At 61.2% G+C, this 19,259-nt stretch overlaps 1 protein-coding gene across 1 annotated transcript; it reads right to left on the bottom strand.

Moving 5' to 3' along the window:
- Window positions 1-5,429: 5,429 nt before the first annotated feature.
- Window positions 5,430-16,283, bottom strand: Bgn (biglycan). The gene is made up of 8 exons (XM_004874920.4): window positions 16,145-16,283; window positions 9,529-9,777; window positions 9,214-9,326; window positions 8,428-8,641; window positions 7,773-7,883; window positions 7,598-7,691; window positions 7,371-7,509; window positions 5,430-6,585 (listed from the first exon to the last, which is right to left on the bottom strand). The coding sequence occupies exons 2-8, from the start codon at window positions 9,764-9,766 to the stop codon at window positions 6,388-6,390; spliced, it is 1,107 nt and encodes a 368-aa protein (XP_004874977.1). The 5' UTR covers window positions 9,767-9,777; window positions 16,145-16,283; the 3' UTR covers window positions 5,430-6,387.
- Window positions 16,284-19,259: the final 2,976 nt, after the last annotated feature.

Raw genomic sequence — 19,259 nt, 5'->3', positions numbered from 1 at the left:
AAGGGAGGGAGCCGGTGGTGGAGGAGGAGGAGGAGGAGGAAGAGGAGGAGGAAGAGGAGGAGGAAGAGGAAGAGAAAGAGGAGGAAGAGGAGGAGGAGGAGGAAGAGGAGGAGGAAGAGGAGGAGGAAGAGGAGGAGGAAGAGGAGGAGGAAGAGGAGGAGGAGGAGGAGGAAGAGGAGGAGGAAGAGGAGGAGGAGGAGGAGGAAGAGGAGGAGGAGGAGGACAGGGAGAAGGGAGGGGGTGGAGGGTTGAAGGAGGAGGGAGGAGAGGAAGGCGGGGGGAGGGGGGTTCGCCGGTGTATAGCACAAGGGACACAGGGCTGCAGGCCCTTCTGTCCCCAGGTCACCTTCCTAGCCTGGTATTGCTCCGAAAGGGCACTAGCTGTGTGGGGGTGGGTGCAGCTGTGACACTTGCAAATTGGAGAAATCACCTCAAGCCAGTGACAGACACCAGGTTGCCCTGCCTCTCAAGACCCCCGCCCTCTGGATTCCTTTCCCTAACAGAAACATGGGGGGTGAGGCTGGGGGGCTGATGGTAGCATGGGGTCCCTGGACCCCCAGGTGGACTGAAGGGTTGGGGGCCTCTGAAACTCCACAAAGCCGAGGGAGTGCAGACATCTGAATATGTTTCCTCAGAAGGAAGCTGGAGCTCATAGCAGTCCCAAAGTCCCTGACCCCTAAGGGACACTAGGTGACTACACACACACGGACACCCAGAGGCAGACACACAGGACATGCGCAAGCTGTGACACCAGCGGAGACAGCTACACAGCCCACACCCACTGAGGCGTGTCCTCACTGCTGGGCAAACACCTAGTGGGTGCCGTGGGACCCCCAGAGGGGATCTACCTGTGCCACCTCCCGTGCTTCCCAGCTCCAGCGACAGCAGGGGCTTCTGCCCTGAGCTGGGTGAGGCCTTTGCCCTGGTCGGTGGGAAGCTTACCGACTAGGGTGGGGGCCCAAGGAGGGGACTGAGCATGCAGGAAAGAAAGGGACAAGTCCTTGGAGAGCATTGCTCCCCACTGCAGGCGGCAGTGCTTGTAGGTGGAAGAAGCCTGGATGCAGAGGGCCCCAGGGCGTCTGTCCTGTGTGCCACACTGAGCCTGGGGACACAGCAAGGAGTAGCAGGCAGACAGTGACTGTGTGCACGTGCTTGGGGTAAGGGCCACAGAGATCAGTGATCAGGGGGTGACCAAAGACCATGCCATAAAGGACAGGAAGGCATTGCTGTGGTCCTGCTCCCCAGGCCAGGGAACTGTCACAGTGCTCCAGCCTGCCCCTCCGCAGGAAGCGGCTCAGCCGTGCACAGCCCTCTCAGTGTGGCAGAGGCTTACTCCCAGTGCCCCACGTGCTCACCCTGCCACTACCCTCCCACGCGTCCAGTGCACGCACATGTGCTCACCCCCACAGGCCAGCGTTCTCACACATTCATGGATGTTCAGGAATCTCCACAGGCCAGGTGCTCACATTCATGCCCACACTTACCCACTAAGGGTTTTTCACGCCCTCATCCAGCTGTTCACACATGGGCACAGCTGTGTACACCCCCACACACTCATACACACTATCGACTCACACATTTACATACAGGTTCATTCACAGAGCCTCACTCATTCACTTGCTGTTCTTTGGCTGTGACACAGAAGCCAGGCCACGGGGCACTGGCTTTCTGGAGGGACATCGAACTGGTAGACCCGCAGGTGAGGCAGATGGCACTGCTAAGCAGTAGGCTGGGCAGAGCAGGTCCCTGCTGTCATTGGCTGACGGCTACCCTGAAACCTGGGGCATGCCCAGTGAACTGGGCAGACTGGGTCCTCAGGACCTATAGCTGCTGTGGGGACCCCTTGCCACCCCTGTGACCACACAGAGTCCCCTCTCTGGAACACCTGTTCTAAGCTCCGTGCTGTCCCATGCCACCCTCCTGCTGGTCTTCTTCCTTCGCTGCCTTTCCTATGGGGCCACCAGACCCACCTGGAGCGGGTTGTGGAGCTGGCTCTTTATCGCTGCCTAGGAGGCCTGGGAGTGGCTGTGAGAGCAGAGAGGAGACTCCCTTGGGGCTGTCACTGCCTTCTCTCTGGGACCAGGGAACAAACTGATTGTCCCTAGGGCGTGCTCACTTAACTGGTGGCTGCTGGCCATGACACTAGCCCTTGAAGTCTGGCCTGCTCCCCTAGGGAGAACTGAGATGCAGGCCCTCTCCCCCAGGGGCAAGAAGCAATTGGGGGAGAAAATCTGAGCAGGGCCACCTGCTGGCACCCCTCTGCTTCTGGCACAGTTTTGTGATGAGTCCTCCCAAAGCCAAGATCAGATAGCCAGGCAACAAGGTATCATGGAAGTCCCTGGTCCTTGGGAAATTCTGTCCCAATCATTAATGGCCAGGAGCAGGAGCGGTCCCCTTTTGTGGTTCATGTTGGTTGGCCCCTGGCCCGGAACTGGCAGTGAGGTGGCCCGTGTCCCTGCTGGCTTTCACTCATGGCTCCTCTGGTCCTCAGTCTGTGAAGAGGTGGGCAGGGAGAGCTTTGCTAGAAATTTCTGTCTTTGGTCCCAGAAACGCTTAGGGAGCCAGTCCTAGAGGAGTCCCTCCTGCCCCGTGCCCTCCCCTGCCCTCCTCTCCTGTGGTCCCACACTTACCCCCTCGGTGCCCTGGACCTTGCTGCTCAGGGACCCCAGGCTTGCTTCTGGCCTGAACCCCTCTGGCACTCTTCAGCCCTCACTCCCCTGTCCTGGCCTCTAGGTCACATGCCCCCCCCCCATAGGCAGTGGTAAGTGTCCTTAGAAGAGGGAGGCAGGAAGCTATGTGACAGTGGAAGTTGGAACACTCAAAGCCACCAGAAGCTGGAAGAGGAAGGAAGGATTCTCTCCCATATGGTCAGAGGGAGCATGGCCCAGCCCATACTGGGTTTCTGGCCCCCAGAATTGAGAGGGAAGAGATGCTTGCAGCTTTAAGCCACACAGCCAGTGGTCATTTGTCACAGCAGTCCTAGGACACTCACACAGCCCCAACAGGGCCACCAAGGAGCACCACCTTACAAGCCCTGTGCACTGTTCCCCTTCGTCCTCCCAGCCTGCTTGGCCTCAAGAGAGCTCCATTCCTGGGATTCTGGAAAGCTCTGGTAGGCTGTGGGGAGTTCGTGTTCATGTGTGAATGGACACTCATATGTGCAATGGCTCCCCTTGTGAGTGTGGTTCCAGCCCTGAGGGCCAGCTCAGTCCCTAGGGCACTACCGGCACTCTGGTTGTCCCTTGTGCAGCCAGCACGAGGGCGCTTTGGTACCCTGGCATCTTGGGGTTCTCCAGGATCCCAGGGTCGGGCCCTTGCCCAGAAGCTAAGCGAGACAAAGGTCCCCCTGCTGATGGTGCCCTGACCACGTGTCCAGAATGGAGGGGGCGTGGCCTCTTCTCCTGGCCCTTGCCCTTCTGAGATGTCATCCCAGAGCCCACGGGAGGAGTGATGGATGAAAACTGTCCCCCATTTCCCAGAGCAGCTCTGTGGCCTTGGCTCCCAGCCTTCCATCTGCGCCCCCAGCCTCCTGCCTGCCAGGGGCTACCAGCCCCACCCTGGCCTAAGCCTGGCCAGCAGCCCTCCGACAAGCCCTGGCTTGTCTAAAACCAAGCAGTGGATTTGGCTTAGGCTCCAGCTGGGCCCCGCCACATCTAGAGGCACCTGACCTGCACAAGTGTTTGAAAATGACCCCTCTTCCTCCCCCAGGCCCCTCAAGGGCAGCCCCTTGGCAGCTACCCTGTGCACAGAACAGCTGTCCCCAAGCAGGGCTCTCTTGTGACACTCAATAGAGTGTGTGTGCTATGTGTGCCGTGCACATGCATGTTTGTGCATGTGTTAGTGTGTGTGCAAGCCTGACTGCATGTGTGCATCTCTGTGTTTCTGTGTCTGTACACACTTGTGTGTGCATATGCATGTGTTAGTGTGTGTAGTGTGTGGCCGTGTGTACTGGCATGTTTCTGTGTATGTGTTCATAGGTATGTGTGTGTGGGGGGGTCATGTGGGGTCTGGTGGCCGCCCCAGCCGGCCCCTGCTTTGCGCCTCCTTCTTCCCACCTGGTGCCCTGCCAGGTGCCCCGCACCCCCTAGCTGCCGATGCCCATCCTTCCGTCCTCAAGCCTGGGGCCCCTACTCAAGCCCGAGGTGGGACCTTCCCCCATGCCCAGCACGGAGCGCTTGTCCCGGAGCGGAGCTCTGCCCTCCACCCCTGGGGCTTCCTGAGGCCACCTGCATGTGAGTGTGGGTGTGAGTGTGAGGGCTGCTGGCCCACAGGGGCGGGTTTTCTGGAAATTAGCTTTATCGTCTAATAGTTTGCGACATACTTGACAGAGTCAGGCTAAGGGGCTGGTGTGGGCAGTGAGGGTGCCACACACCCGTGTGACACTTGTCTCCCCACTGTGTCCTGAGCTGCAGTGAGAAGGTGGCAGAGGAAAGACCGTCGGCGGGCGGACTTGGGGGGGGGGCTAGGGGGCGGAGAAGCACCCCCGAGAAACGGGCCTTCAGGGCCTGGCTCTGGCTGCCCTTCCTCCCTGCCAGCCAGGGGACTTGACTGAGGCTCTGACTCCTGGCACCCAGCCAGTACCTTTGCCCTGTGCCTGCCCAGCTCAGCAGAGGTTGCTGGGCCGTAGAGCACATGCCCCAGAATAGTGCTATGATGCTGCCGAGTGACATTCTATCGCTGGGCCACCATGCTGCGCAGTGTCCACAGTCCCAGAATGGAGAAACCTGGGGACACTGAGTGTCCCTCGTGCCAAGCCAGGGATAAGGGAACGGCTGTGTGTGAGGAGCCATGCCAGTGCCTATGGGCTCCATGCGCCCGGACTGTCACTCAGGTGGGTCCGCTGGCTGCCTGTGGCCACAAGGAAGCCCCAGCTCCCACCTGCTGAGCGGAGACCTCTCCTGTGGGACACAGAGGGAAAGCTTCAGGCCTCAGCCTGCTGGGCCAGCCTCCAAAAGGTGTTGCTCTGGGCACTGTCCCTTTCTGGGACAGCTGTGGGTCCCTGGTGAGCAGGCTTCCCTGGGCCTGAGCTAGTCCCTCTCTCAGTGGGACCTTCGGGGGCACAGGACCAGAAGCCAGCAGCACACTGCCCTGGTTCCAGGGGCCCTGCCCCTTCTGCCCCTTCCTGAGTGGGACCACAGGGACTAGACACAGTCTGCCCCCAGAGGGCAGATGACACCGTGGGCCCGACTTGCTCCTGGAGCCAGCCTAAGGACAGCTTGGAAGGGAGGGGATGTGGCCAGGGCCTGGGCCTTCAGCCTGTTCACTTGGGGCCTGAGGGTGACAAGGGCCCTCTTCTGAGGGCAGGGATGAAGAAAAGGCGGCACAAGAGCTCAGAGAGGCATAACCTGGAAGGCGGCCAGAGGCAGCCCTTGTGCCTCTGCTCTCTGCTTGGTCCCCGGTGCTATCCCAGGAGGAGGGGGCCGCGGAGCCATATTGCACAGTGTTTTTTTAATTAAAGGACAACCAACCTCAGAAGCAGCCCTCCTTGAGCTGGGTGTGACTGACATCCCCACCACAGCAGCGACCAGAAGGCAAGGGGGGGGGGGACTAGCCATCAAGGGGGGACTCTGGCGGCATGCCGATCCTCCTGGGGGACAGAGGGATCACTTCTCATGGGGGTACATGGCTGCCTCCCCAGGCAACCTGTGCAGGTCTGGCCTCCACCTTCCCACCTCCCCAGGGCCAGAGCAAGGCAAGACTGGGATCGAGTGGCTGGGGGCAGCTGGCCCCCACTTATTTGGGCAGGGGCCTGCAACAAAGAGCAGAGCCAGCCCAGGGCCGAGGGTCAGAGCATGAGCACATGTGTATGTGTGTGTATATGTGTGAACAAATCAGATCCAGGAGTGAGCAGGTCACGGAGCCCCAAAGGGAGAAGTATGTCAGGAAGCATGACACAGACTGAGGGGGAGAGGGGAGAGACAAGGGGCTGGTTCCGGGCCAGCAGAGCAAGGTGGCTGCAGCAGACAAGCTGAGAACTTGGTGGAGTGGCGACCCCGAACCCTGGGGGCCCCGACGCCTGGGACAGGTGAGGAGGAGAAGGAACACCTGCCTGGGTAGGGAGCCCCTGACTCTGTCCCTACCAATACCCCCTGCCCCCAAAGATGGGCTCCCTAGGACTGGGGTTTCAGGGTGAGCAAGAAGAAAGCTTCTCAGGGGCGCCTCTGGGTGTCCATGGTGGGTGGGCAGGGCAGCTCTGAAGCTGAGGGGACAGGTGATGGGGGCCAGGCCCTGTATCCACCTGCATGCTTGGGAGCCAGGGAAGGCAGCGATTCGGGGCAGGGGACCACAGGTGGGGGCTTTCACTCCTCACTTAGCCTCCCCTCCAGGACAGTGGGCTGTGTTCCCCAGAGATCCCCACCAAGGCCACCATGGTGGCTGCTGCTGCCTCTACTTTTTGTAGTTGCCAAACTGGATGGCCAGGCGGTCAGTGACACAGCGAAAGGTGGCTGGCTGCACCTCCCAGTAGGGCACGGGGTTGTTGAACAGACTGATGCCGTTGTAGTAGGCCCGCTTGACGCCAAAGCCCATGGGGCAAAAGTCATTGACGCCCACTTTGGTGATGTTGTTGGAGTGCAGATAGACCACCTAGGGACAGACAGACAGGGCCGGGGCACACTGTGAGGGCCCCGTCATCCCAGAGCTCCCTCTCCATCTCTTCTGGCCTGGGTGGGTGCTGTGGGCACTGACGAAGGTCAGGAGGAAACTGAGGCTTGGGGATTGGGCAGGCCTTGGCCGGGACTGGGCCTCTGGTGTGTGACCAGGGACCAGGATGAGGAGATCACGTGGGGTTCCTGGAGAGTAGTGGGGCTGGGACCATCATGTGCTGTGTGGACTGGCTCCTGGCATGCTGTCTACGCAGGAAAGATGACACCTTGGGCTGACAGAAGGCCCCTGGAGAAAGCCTTCAGGATGTCCACCTCTCCCTCTCAGTCCTCAGGGACACTCAGCCTTGAGCAGCAGGTCCCTAATCCCAAAAGCCACTCTCTGGGGAGGATCTGCAGAGGCCAAGTGAGGCCTGCTGGTGGCAGAGAAGGCCGGCCGCTAGAGGGCGTGCTTGGCTAGGCATGGGCCACTGCGCTGACCCCAGAGGCTGTGTGCCAGGTCATTGGGCATGGCCAGGTGTGGCCGCGCGATTGCAAGTCTGCATGGCTAAGTGAGGATGACAGTATCGCTACCATTGTGATTGGGGCAGAGGAAGAGACTGAGGTCTGAGCAGGGCTGGGCAAGTCCAAGTCCACCCAGTTGGCTGGCTGGAGGGCCCAGGCAACCTCACGGATGGAGGGTGGCATGGTCCACGGGCTGCAGGAGAGGGAGTGGGGACCGAGGGGTGAGACCCAGAGTGGCCTGTGCGGCCCCCCTGCCCATCCCACCTGGAGGAGCTTGAGGTCGGGGAGCCCCACAGGCACCCGGGACAGCTTGTTGTTGTCTAAGTGCAGCTCCCGCAGGGTGGGCAGGAAACTCAGGCTCCCATTCTCAATCATGCGGATCTGGTTGTGGCCCAGGCCCAGCCTGTGCATGGGGCAATGAGAGTCCTCAGAGACTGGGGGGAGAAGGATGGCGGCACGCAGCCTCCCAAGCTGCCCCTGCAGATTCTCACCTGTACAGCTTGGAGTAGCGCAGCAGGTCCTCTAGCTCGATAGCCTGGATTTTGTTGTGGTCCAAATGGAGCTCATTCAGCGTCTCAGGGAGATCTGCCAGGAGAGAGGGCCTCCAGGTGAGCACAGGGCCTGGGAGGGGCTGGTGAGTGGAGGGCCTTGCCCAGTCCTGCCTACCTTTGGGGATGCCAGTGAGCTTGGCCTCAGAGATGCGCAGGTAGTTGAGCTTCAGGCCGTCGAAGGCTCCAGGTTCAAAGCCACTGTTCTCCAGGGGGTTCCCGCCCATCTCTAGGAGACAGGCCCTGTCAGCCCTGCACCCACTTCCTCCTGGCCCTGGCCGCTGGGAGCAGGGAAGCCAGAGGCAAGGGGCACCCAAAGATGAACACAGGGCTCCCGGAAGCTGCCTGGCTCCACTGGCCAGCACTAGGCCCTCTCCCACACTGAGGGTTTGCCGGGAAAGACACCCAACTTCCTTTAGACTGTTTTCAACACTCAACCTGGGCCTTTAAAGCCACCCTAGGCGGGGTGTGGTGGTGCACGCCTGTAATCCCAGCTCTCTGGGAGGCTAAGGCAGGAGGATGGCAAGTTTGAGCCTAGTCCCTGCAATTTAGCCAGACTTTGTCTGAAAGAAAAACATAATAATACAGGGGCTAGGCATGTAGCTTTGTGCGGAGACCCTTGATTCAATCCCCCCCAAAATGAGTAAATAAACAAAGCCACCTCCAGTCTCCTTTCACTGTGCCCTGGGACAAGTGTGTGGGAGGCTGTGGGAGGCTGTCCCATGTCCCCGACCCCTCTAGGCCCACACTTTCGGACAGGGCAGGGACGTCACCAATGCAGTTCATGTTGCGGAGCCCGCTGAACACGCCCTTGGGCACTTTTCGGATGCGGTTGTCATGGATGCGCAGCTCCACCAGGGAGCTGGGCAGGTTGGGCGGGATCTCCACCAGGTGGTTCTTGGAGATGTACAGCTTCTGCAGCTTCCGCAGGGGGCTGAAGGCCTTCTCGTGGATCTTGGAGATCTTGTTGTTCACCAGGACAAGGGCCTGCGGATGGTGGGCGACTGAGGAAGGCCGCAGCTCCTGCACCTTTTCGCCCACCTCCCTCAACCCCTGCCCGACGCCTGAGCTGAGCACTTCTCCGCCTCAAGGTCGGTCTGTGCTCTGCTGCTTCCAGTTTCAGTTTTCCCCTGGCACACTGGCTACAATGAATCTGTTCTTTCCGTGTTGCTGGGACGAACCAGTATGAAGAGTTGTGCTGAGAAGGTGCCCAAGCTGAGTGAGCTTTTTGGGTTTTGTTTGTGTTTTTTGAGACAGGGTCTCCCTATGTAGTTCAGGCCAGCCTTGAACTCATTATGTAGCCCAGGCCGGGCTCCAACTCACAGCAGTCCTTCTGCCTCAGCCTTCCAAATGCTGGGATCACAGGAACGCGCCACCACGCCTCACTTTCTGACTCGAATGATCTTGTCCTTTGCCCGCACACAAAGCCCATGACCTCGGGAGCTCCAGCCACCTGCCATGCCCTGCTCTCAACTTCCCAGACTCGGAGGTGTCACTTCCCACATGGACCCCCCCCCCTCCTCCCTGCTCTTCAAAGTGAGGGGTAGCAAAGACCTTACATAGAGGTGCTGGAGGCCTTTGAAGTCATCCTTGCGGAGCTCAGAGATGTCGTTGCTCTGCAGGTCCAGCAGCGTGGTGTCTGGGGAAATCTCCTTGGGCACATTCTTCAGACCTGGGGGCCCGAGCATCGCCAACATAAGCGCCAGCCCCCAGCCCTCTGGGGTTCTGGCACCAACACAGGGACGCTGCTGAAATGCCCTCTCTTCCTCTTCCCTCGGCTGCAGCCAGACCGCCGGCCACACTCACACACCCACGCTGCCCTCCCTCGCCCACGCCACAGGAGAGACGTGTGTCCCAGATGTCCAGGGACTAACCCAGGTCCGAGCACTGGACAACTCGCAGGTGGCAGTGGCAGCCAAAAGGACACATGGCACTGAAGGTGGGTGTCACGGAGTCCATGTCTGGGGCACCAGAGGTGCTGTCGGCTCCCGAAGCCTCCTCGTCGTTCATGAACAGCCCGTCGTCCAGGGCGAAGTCCCAGAAGCCTTTCTGCTCGAAGGGCAGGGCCTGGCCCAGGGCCAGCAGGGCGGCCAGGAACCACAGGGGCTGCATGGTGCTCAAGCCTGGGGGCCAAGGTGAGAAGGGGCCGGCATCAGCCCTGGGCATGCAGCCCACCTTCCTGCACTGCGTCCCCGCCCTTCTCCGGGGTTAGCCAGAGCCTGGCGCAAGGTGGTTTCCACCCCTCCTCTCCCAGGCAGGACTTGGCTTCGTCAGGTCTTGGAGCCCGCTTTGGAGAAGAATCAGTGAAGCCTGGAAGAGAACCCGTGGGCCACCCGGACCAATCCCGTCCCGGAGTTCCGGGCGCCGGGCAGTTGGGATGCAGTTAGCTAAGCTGGGCAGCCATGAGTCATTTCCTTCCCTACCAGAGCTTCTCCACTGTGCCCACGTTTCTCACAGAGAATCCAAGGGACAGGAACAGGCTGGGAAAAGAGGGATGTCCCCTGAGGCCACGGGCAGCTGTCAGTGGAGGTCCCTTCCCTCTGCTCCTGTGACCTTGCCCCCCCCAAGCTGCCCCTGCCCTTCCTGTGTGCCCACACCTGGCATCCTGCAGAAGCCCTGAGTGGAGCAGGCTGCTGCCGGGTGGGAGGGCAGGGGCAGGCTTGTCTGAGACCCCCCAGGGTGAGGCAGCGGGGTGCCAATGGAGAGAAGCTGCCCTGCCCAAGCCTGCCCCGGACACCCACATCTGCCTCCCTCTTCCTCCCCCATCAGATGCTGCCCCCACCCAGGGCTGGTCTGCACCTCCCCCTACCAGACAAGGCTCTGGGTCCTGACTCCCTGACCAAGGCCCTGCTGTGTTCCAGCCTTCTCCTCTCGATCTGTTGAATGAGGGCAAACAGGTCCGCCCTGCTGGCCTCCTACACCTAGGTGTCTGTGGTTGCCAGCTGCAGCTGGGTACCAGGGGTATCCCGCACAGTTGAGCCACACCAGCCCAGTTCCCTCTCGAATGGGGAGCTGGATGGGGTGCTGGTCCCTGGGGTCACAGGCTGCCCCCCTGCTGGGGGTGTGCCCAGCCTCCCTCTCTCCTTGGAGCCTGGAGATGCCTGGATCACACCCCAGGGCCCTGCCAGGCTGGCCCAGTGGGAGCCGGGGACCCTCCCAGAGTAGGTGGGCAGACCCCTTAGGTGCTCACCTACCTAAGTGCTGTCCCCCTTCTTCCCATCGGTTTGCAGCCTCTGGGGTAGGGACCCAGACACCCATGCAGGAGCGGGGAGGAGGAGGAGGTGGCTAGAGGCAGGAGATCGAGGACTGGGAGGGGGGTGGAGCCCACCCTCTGCCGGCACCTCAGAGGGAATGAGTCAGGCCAGCGTCCATGTCCACCTGGGCAGCGGGTGGGCTCTGGGGACAGAGGGTCGTCAACCTGCCAGCAGCCTGGGGCCCCAGATCCACACAGTGGCCTGCAGGTCACCACAGGGCTCCCCTAGGAGAGGAGACACACAAGTGCTGGGGACCGGCCTTGGGGTCGGGGACTTTGGAGCAGCTGCGCCTGACGTCACAGTGAGGGTGGGAGGCTGGGCTTGGAGGCCCCGTGGCAGAGCATGATGGGGTTTGGCGGGGTTTCCATGGCCCATGGCTCAGTGCCCAGAACGCCGTAAGGGAGGGGCAGGCCAGACAAAGAGGGCCCCTGACAGAGCTGAAGAGCCCGGGAGCGCCCTGGAAAAGTGAGTGCCCCCACTTTAGGGTTAAAGCAACTGAGGCCCAGAGAGGGGTGCCTTTCCCCCAACACTCAGCTCACTTGGCCTGAGACTTGTGCCCAAGTCCTTACCCAATAGGTATGTTGTGCGCAGGGGTGGCCAGTGGGGGGCCCCAGGCCTGTCTGGGCTTCGTGTCCCAGAGTCCCACACTCACTCTGCAGAGACACGGACGCCTCCAGCAAGTACCTTCCACACCCTCCCACCACCACTGGGTCCTCTGGGCCTCAGTTTCCCCTCAGTGGCCTCCTGGGCGTGCCCTGCAGCCCCATCAAGGTGCACTCTGAGCTCCCTGGGCATGGCCTCCTCAGAGCAAAGGAAAGAAATGGTCATGGTAGTGACGCTGGCGTGGTGACCTCAGGTGTGAGCAGGAAGGGCCCACCTCCCGGAGCACTGCTGCCACCCCACATAGCACCTTCCTTGTCTCCCGTCTGAAAGCCAGCGCAGTGCTCAGCGCAGGATTGCTCCAGGTCACAGCCAAACCAGACGTGCTGGCAGTCTCTGAGAACATGGAGGGGCTGTGCCAGGCATTCAGGCCAGGCCAAGGGCAGCGGGCGCAGGGCTTGAGGTCTGGCTGGCCTGGGAACGCGCCTGCAGATGTATGGCTAGAGGCTGCCAAGGAGCCGACACCAGGCACAGTCTCTGCGGCCTGGGCCCCAGGCTGTCTGACCCCACTGAGCAACCCCACCTGAACCCTGACATGGGGCTGCAGCCCACCCCCCCACCCCTTGCCCTGGATGGCTGCAGGCTACACTTGGCTGTAGAAGAGAGGAGGGACGCGTGCTGCCCGTGGGTCTCCTAAAGGCCGAGTGTGTGTGCACGTGCGTGTGTGTGCCTGCGTGCCCGCATGCATGCGTGGGGTGGGGCTGGAGCCCCGCCCCATCTGACCCAGGCTGTCCCAAGCCCATGGCCTTTGAAATGCGGAGCAGATGCCCAACTTCAGTGGCCAGGGCTGCTCCTTCCTGCTGTGGCCCTGGCACTCCTGGACACAGCTGGGTCCTGCGCTTTAGGGCACTCAGGGGACGGGATGGACTTGGACCAGTCCAAGTAGGTGTTGAGGTGGCTGGGTGCATCAAGGGAGAACCTTCTCTCCCCTACCCCCACCCTGGAAGAAACCTCTGCAAAGGAGCTGAGCAGAGCTGCCTCCCACACTGGAGAAATCCAGGCTCCTGCTCACCATGTGCTAGAGCCTTTGAGGAAAGTGAGGCTGCTGTCACCTCCCAGGGATGCAGCAGGGGACTCGAGGGATTTCTTTATCCAGCTAGCCCTCTCCTCTGCTGACCAAAAGAAGGGCATGGCCCTTTTCACCTTTGCTGAAGGACTAAACTGACCCTCGGAGAGCTTCCCCAAAACTCATGGTCAAGGCCACACGGCGAGGAAACACAGTCACACGTTGGTGCTCAATTGCTTTGAAACTCACCGAATTTGGTGCCCAGTGCATTTTGATGTGAAAGTTTTGTCCTAGTACACATCCTCTGGTTGGCACTGGACGTGCAAGCTAGCACTTGTCAGTGTCAATTGCCTGGTGACTCGCTGCCCCCTCCAGCCAAAACTGTGTTCGGGCCTCATTGTTTTAGGACTCATCAAGCCTCCCAGAACCAATTAACAAGTACTGGGGTACCACAGTGGTAGAGCTGGGACTCCACTGTGTCTGTCTCCCTGTGTCCATGCCATGCTGAGCCTTGCTCCTGGGGAGGAGGCTGGGGTTTCCTGCCACCCCTTCCCTATCTTCAGTCCCCTGCTCTCTGCCAGGGGCTCTGCTTGGGATGAGACTCAACCTTCTTAAGGTTGCAGAAAGGCTGAGAGCTGGTCGCTCTTTAGGAAGCCCTTCCAGCCCATGGGAGAGCAATCAAGGCTGAGCAGGGATTCAGACTTCCGGAGGACAAAAGCAGTGGCCCCAGGGCCTGCCCTCGGCCTCATCTTTCAGTGGGGCTCTTCACAAAGCCCCCAACCTGTGGCAACCCAGGCCTCGGTCCCCAGGGACCAGCCAGGGCTGTGCTGGCCCGAAGCTCCCGCGAGAGAAGCAGTGGCAAGCTCGGGTTCAGCCCCGATGGTGTCGGCTCCGCTGGGGTCCCGGATGGAGTGGACCAGGAGAAGGCAGTGTGAGGAAGCTGGGAAGAGCCTGGGTCCCGACACTGAGGAAGCGCTATCACAGGGAGGAGGTGCGGCTGTGCAGTTCCGTGGGTTCCTCCTTAGCCACCCCAGGGGCTGCCCTGGGCGGGAGCCATAGCCAGTGGGTAAAGAAGGTGAAGGGCAGCGAGGCTGCTAGGGCAGCCAGCACCTGAAGTCCCAGAGACAGCCAAGGATTCTGGCCCGGGGGTCGGGGGCTTTGGCTGTGGGCTCCAAGTTGGGGAAGGGAATCAAAGGCCTGGAAAGGAAGGGGGGACAGAGCCCAGCCCCCACTCCTCAGAGGTGGTGGCCCTGCACGCCCTGCATCTTCCCCTAAAGACCCCTGGAAGCTGGCGCTTTCTGGAAAGCTAGAGAAGGGCAGGGTTGAGTGGTACCGCCATCCCCCCATGGCTGCAGTCCCTCGGGCTTGCCCTGACTGGTCTCGGTAAGATTGCAGAGCCCAAGTGATGGCGCACTCCTGTCATCCCAGCATTCCAGAGGCTGAGGCAGGAGGATCTCAGGTCCAGCCCAGTCTGGCCAACTTGGCCAAACCCTGACTCAAAGAACTGAGAACTAATAAGGGTCTGGAAACATAGCTCAGTTCTAAGACCCTGGTCCAACCCCCAGTACTGGGGTGAGGGAGATTTGCAAAGGTCCGGGTAAATGGCCAAGGTGTGGTATGGCCCGTATCCCCTTCCAGCCCAGTGTCTGAGCACAAGAGGGTGAGGTTGGGGACCATGCAGGCTGCCCTTCCCAGGCCCCGGCACAGCAGGCCAGCCTGCACCCCTCAGCCTGTGGCTGTGTGCCCGGGGGAGAGTTCCCCCCGGCCCCAGACCCTTGGTGCAGGTGAGGTCCCTGTGCTGGGTGGTGGCCCCGAGGTGCCCAGGGTAGGGGCTGCTGCCGGCACTGGGCAGGGTGCTGCCAGACTGGAAGCTGGGAGCAGGGGAGAGGCCCGCGGTGGGTGTACCAGTCAGGGGCCCTGGAGGGGAGCACAGGGGTGGAACTTTAGCAGGTGGGCATCCTGTGGGTTAGCTCAGGAAGCAGGGAGACTAGGGCAGTGGCCCCCAGTCCTCTCCGAAGGCTCCAGATACAAATGGTCAAGTGTGGCCTCATTACCAATCCTCTCTCTGGGAATTTGACACTGTCACTGGAAGGGACACCCTTGGGCCTTGAGTGACTACAGAGCATTGGTAAAGGAGGGACTGGGAAGCAGTTTGCCCGAGGCCTGTAAGACATCCTGCTTGATGGGCAGAGGCTGGCATCCTTCCTCTCCGGGCATCTCTCTGGGCAGGGTGCAGAATCAGTGAGGGAACCCCAGGTCCTTGGGGCTGGAAGGTGGGCTAGTCACTGGCCACAGGAGATCCCTCTGTCCCTGGCCCAGAGCCTGCTCCTGCCAGCCAGCCCCAGTGGCTGCTGGGTGCCCTTCGTCTTCTGTAGCTGTCAGAGCAGCTACACAGTCTTGCCCACAGCACCCATATGTGGGTACGTGCCACACAAAGGTGCTCTTGCCTGCCCAGCAGTTCTTCCAGGGTGTGGTGGCGCAGGTAGCTGGCGTCACAGGAAGCACTTGACTGCGCCCTGGGTGCAGGTCCCCCTGGGAACCTTCCTGAGACCTACCGCACATCCCCAGCTCCTCTCGATCCAATTGCTCCTTACAGGGCAGAGGACTGGCAGGCCAGGGAGGGGTGATCCCCTGACGGGGGGACCTCTGGCTGGGAGACACCTGTCCCCACCTGTGGCCTTGCCCTACAGGAGACTAAGCCTTTTTCTCAGGGCACTTGGTGGGTACCCAGATGGTTCTGCACTCTCTTGTTGCCTTCCCTGCGGGACGCTACACCAGGTCTGTCCCCCCCAGGCATGGCATAGTTCCCCGATTTCCACCTCCCCCACCCATCCAGAGTCCCGATCTGAGAGGGTTCAGGGGACAGACAGGGTGGTGGCACCCAAATGATCCCACCCAGAACCCGTGCAGCTGGGGCTCTGCGGACCCGCGCCTTGCCCAGGAGGAAGTAGAGGCAGCATTAGAACTGATGAGTGTGGAATATCTGGGCAGGGTGCCTGGGGCGTGCCTGGGAAACCGAGTCTGCCCACGCCAAGGACTAGCCTAGGCAGTGGGGACTGTGCCCAACGCTGAGCTTGCAGGAGCCTGAGGCCCCCCCAGTCCCAAGGCAAAGTTCCAGCGTGAGGCTGGCTGGACAGAGTGTGGTTGGCCAAGAGACAGGGCCCTAGGTAGAGCCAGGGTGTCACCCTCACCCTGCCCCAGAGCAGCTGAGGTCAGAGGGGACCAGGAAATGGGGTGGGAAGACGGTGGGGGGAAGTGGCAGAAAAGGGGCAAGGACCGAGGGGGCCGCAGGGTGGCGATGAAGGGGCACAGACCAGGAGGCTGCAGTGGGTGCTCTGGAAATCCGCAGGAGCCCTGGGGGCGGGAGCGGGCAGAGGAGGGGGCAGTGTAGCTGCTGGGGACAGCAGGACTCCAGTCTGGGACAGCAGAGACAGCAGGGCTGGTGGGGACAGCAGAGTCACAGGCATCTCTAGGCTGGTGAGGGGACGGCGGAGCCAGGGGCGAGACAGCAAGGGCAGCTGGAAGCCAGGGCAGATGGCAGGACAGTGCAGCGCTGGCGCCGGGCCCTACCTGGGGCGAAGCAGCCAGGTGCGGGCTGGTAGTTGGTGGGCTTGGGGCTGTCCGTGTGTCTGCTGTGTCTGTCCGTTGGGCAGGGCCGGCCGAGAGCAGCTGCTCGCTCCTGGGCAGTTGGAGGAGAGAGGGAGAAGAGGTGGTGGGAGGGAGGCTAAAGGCTGGGCGGGTGGGCGGGGACGGGGAGGGGGCGGGGAGGGAGGCCCAGAGGAAGGAGGGGGCTGGTGGGGGGAGTGGGAGGGAGGGCAGCTTCAAAGGGAGCAATTTTCTTGGAGAAGGCTGGGTTAGCTGCGGCCCTCCCCCTCGCGCCCCGCCCCCACCCAGGACACCGCTGGCTTGCAGGGACCCCTGGTCTCCGGGAGTCCAACTTTCCACTGCCCGGATGGGGACACTGAGGCGCTTGCTGGCACCCTGCCAGGCGGAGGAAAGTGAGAGGGCAGAAAAAGGAAGGGGGATGCAGGGGAGGTGACCTGGGATTCTGTCCTGAGCCCTGCCGCCCAGAACCTCCCGAGGCCTGGGCTGCCACAAGGGCTGGTTTCCCTGGGCTTGGAGAGGCGGCCAGGCCTTGTGGGTTTCAGGAAGCACCCTGCACACCCTCCCCTCACTCAAGCCTTTCCCTCCATCCCAGTCCCTAGACAGAGGGTAAGGTCAGTGGGGAGCCAGTGGGGAGCAGGCAGGAGCACTTGGCAGGTTCTAGGGGTCCCCAGCTTGCGTGTCCTAAGGCCGAGAGAAGCTGAGGGCCAGGAAGCTGCTGGAGGAAAGTGAGTTATCCTTATTCTGTCCCTGCAGGGCCCTAGGCCACAATGACCCTCAAGGGGACACTTCCTCTGTTCGCTTTCAGGGGCTCATGGGCTCACTTTTCAGGCCCTAGTGAGCCCAGTTCCCAGACCCACACCTCCCTGTGTTCCATCCCTCCCCTGCCACAGGGCTCCACAGACAAAGGATGCTGGAGCCAGTGACTCTGAGGTCTGCGAAAGAAGGGACAGAGACAGGGTTAGACCCGACTAGGCCCAGGGGCAGGGGCAGAGGTGGAGAGGAGCCCCGGGGATAGCTGGGGACCAAGGGGGGAGGGCAGGGCTGGGGGCTGAGGGAGCAGCACTCAGTTATGGGGTGGGGTCTAGAAGGTCCCACAACCAGGACAGCCCCTCCCACCAAGGTCTTACCAGGGTAAGAAGCTACGTCTCATTAGCCCAGGCCAGGCAGGATAGGAGGTGAGAGAGCTACCTGCCTCGGGCCAGCGGTTGGCTCGGCTGCCAGCTGCTTCCGACATTCTACACTTTCATTTCATTTTTGCCATGTGGGGCTTGGACCCAGGGCTGCACCCCAGCCCCACGAGGGTTTTAGTCTTTACTGTATTCAGATTCAGACAGAAAGGCCTGTTCGTATGAACCAGACCAGACCTCATGTGGCCTTTTGCCACTGGTGGTGCTTGCAAAAACTTTATGAGTATACCGAATAAGAACCATTAAATTGGACATTTTATTTCTTTGAGACAGGGTCACTATGTAGTTCAGGCTGACCTTGAGCTCTATAGCCCAGGCTGGCCTGAAACTCAATCCTCCGCAATCCTCCTGCCTCATCCTCCAGAGTGTTGGGATTACAGGTGTTTGACACCACCCTCAGCTGAATCAGACATTTTAAATGGGTGAATTGCATATTTTTTAAAAAACAGAAAAAGCTCCCATAAGACATGCCTACTGCCCAACTCACCTGTGCCCAAGTCCCCTGCTGAATCGGCATGTTCCTGGAGGGGCCTCACAGGTGGTGGTGAGGTGACACCCTCCGCAGAGGCAGGGAAGGGGCACACTCCACATCCGGAGCTCTTCCTTGAAGTTGGGGGTACGCATCTGGACGATGCTTCTATAAATACGGTTTCTGTGCCTGGAAGGCCCTCGTGTCTGTGGTTTACAGTCTACAATAAGCCATAACTGCACGCCCGGCCCAGGTCCCACTGAGTCACTGGGCCTGGCCCTCTAATTTGGAGGCCACTCCCAGACCAGCCAGGCAGCACCTCAGCCCCTGGGCCTGCCCCATCCCTTCCCCAACCTGGTCCTCAGCTCTCTTTGCAGCACAGGGACATGGAACGGCGTGTCCCATCCCTGCAGCAGCTACTGGTACCCCTGCCCTCTGGCCTTGATGGGCTGAGAGGAGGTTGAGGGAGGGCAGCTGGGGTGGGGGAGGTAGGAAGGAAGGGCAGGTGTTTTCTGAGGCCCCCAGGCTCCCAAGGGGGAGGCCAGGCACAGCTGTCTCCAAGGGGCGGTGCGAGGAGGGGCAGAGCTCAGCCCTCCTTGGCTGGCCAGCCCATGTTCGACTCTGGGACAGGCCCCGGAGCCCTGGCTCGGACACTTCTCCAGGGGCTGCAGAGAGTCAGGCTACTCTGCCATCACCGGCCTGCCGCACCTTGCCCATCTCTCCGCCTGGGAAGCCCCTTCTACTGCATGATGACACCAGGGACTCGGGCTGGGCAGTTGGCTTGGGCTTCTAGGAAAGGCTGTCTTGCTCTGGGCACCTGCCTGCCCAGGCACCAGGCTAGGCTGAGCCCAGGGCAGGTGTTCATGGGGCCAGGGCCAGGCGTGCAGAGGGCTGGGGCTGAGGCAGGGGTGGAGGGAGGGGCCCACAAGGAAGGGGCTGGGTGTAGGGGGAGCTCAGCCAGCTGCCACCCCTTTGGCTTCTATGTGCAGGCTGCAGCCTGTCCTCCCAGCAGCTGGCTTGCAGCTGTTTGTACCCTAGCTTCAAAGTTAGAGGGGGAAGGCCCAGGAGAGAAGCGGGGTACACAGGGGACAATCTGGGAAGCCTCTGGTCCCCTTTGAGCACACAGTGCTGGCCTTTGGGAGGGCAGGGCCTGGGAACCTGAGAGGCGGCCTGTCATGCAGAAGTGGCAGCTGCTTGTTCTGTGAGTTTCTGGGGCCTGGAAAGAAGGACCATCCGGGCCTGGGCTTTGGGGGCCTCTGCCAGCCTCCTGGCCTCCCTCTGTCCTGTTCCCTGCCTGGGTCTCCCTGGCAAATGGCTGTTTCTTTAACCCTGGTGTGACTGCTTCCCATCTGTTCCGACAGCGTGGGGGCCGTGGAGCCAGAGGGGAGTCCTGGGAAACAGCAGGGGCTGCCGTGCTCAAGGT

Source organism: Heterocephalus glaber, unplaced genomic scaffold, assembly GCF_053883595.1.
Source record: "Heterocephalus glaber isolate CG9 unplaced genomic scaffold, H.glaber_assembly_v1.0 deba00001861, whole genome shotgun sequence".
In the NCBI taxonomy this organism is placed as follows: domain Eukaryota; kingdom Metazoa; phylum Chordata; class Mammalia; order Rodentia; family Bathyergidae; genus Heterocephalus; species Heterocephalus glaber.
Note: the sequence above shows the minus strand (reverse complement) of the source record. Positions and strands in the feature narration are given on the sequence as shown.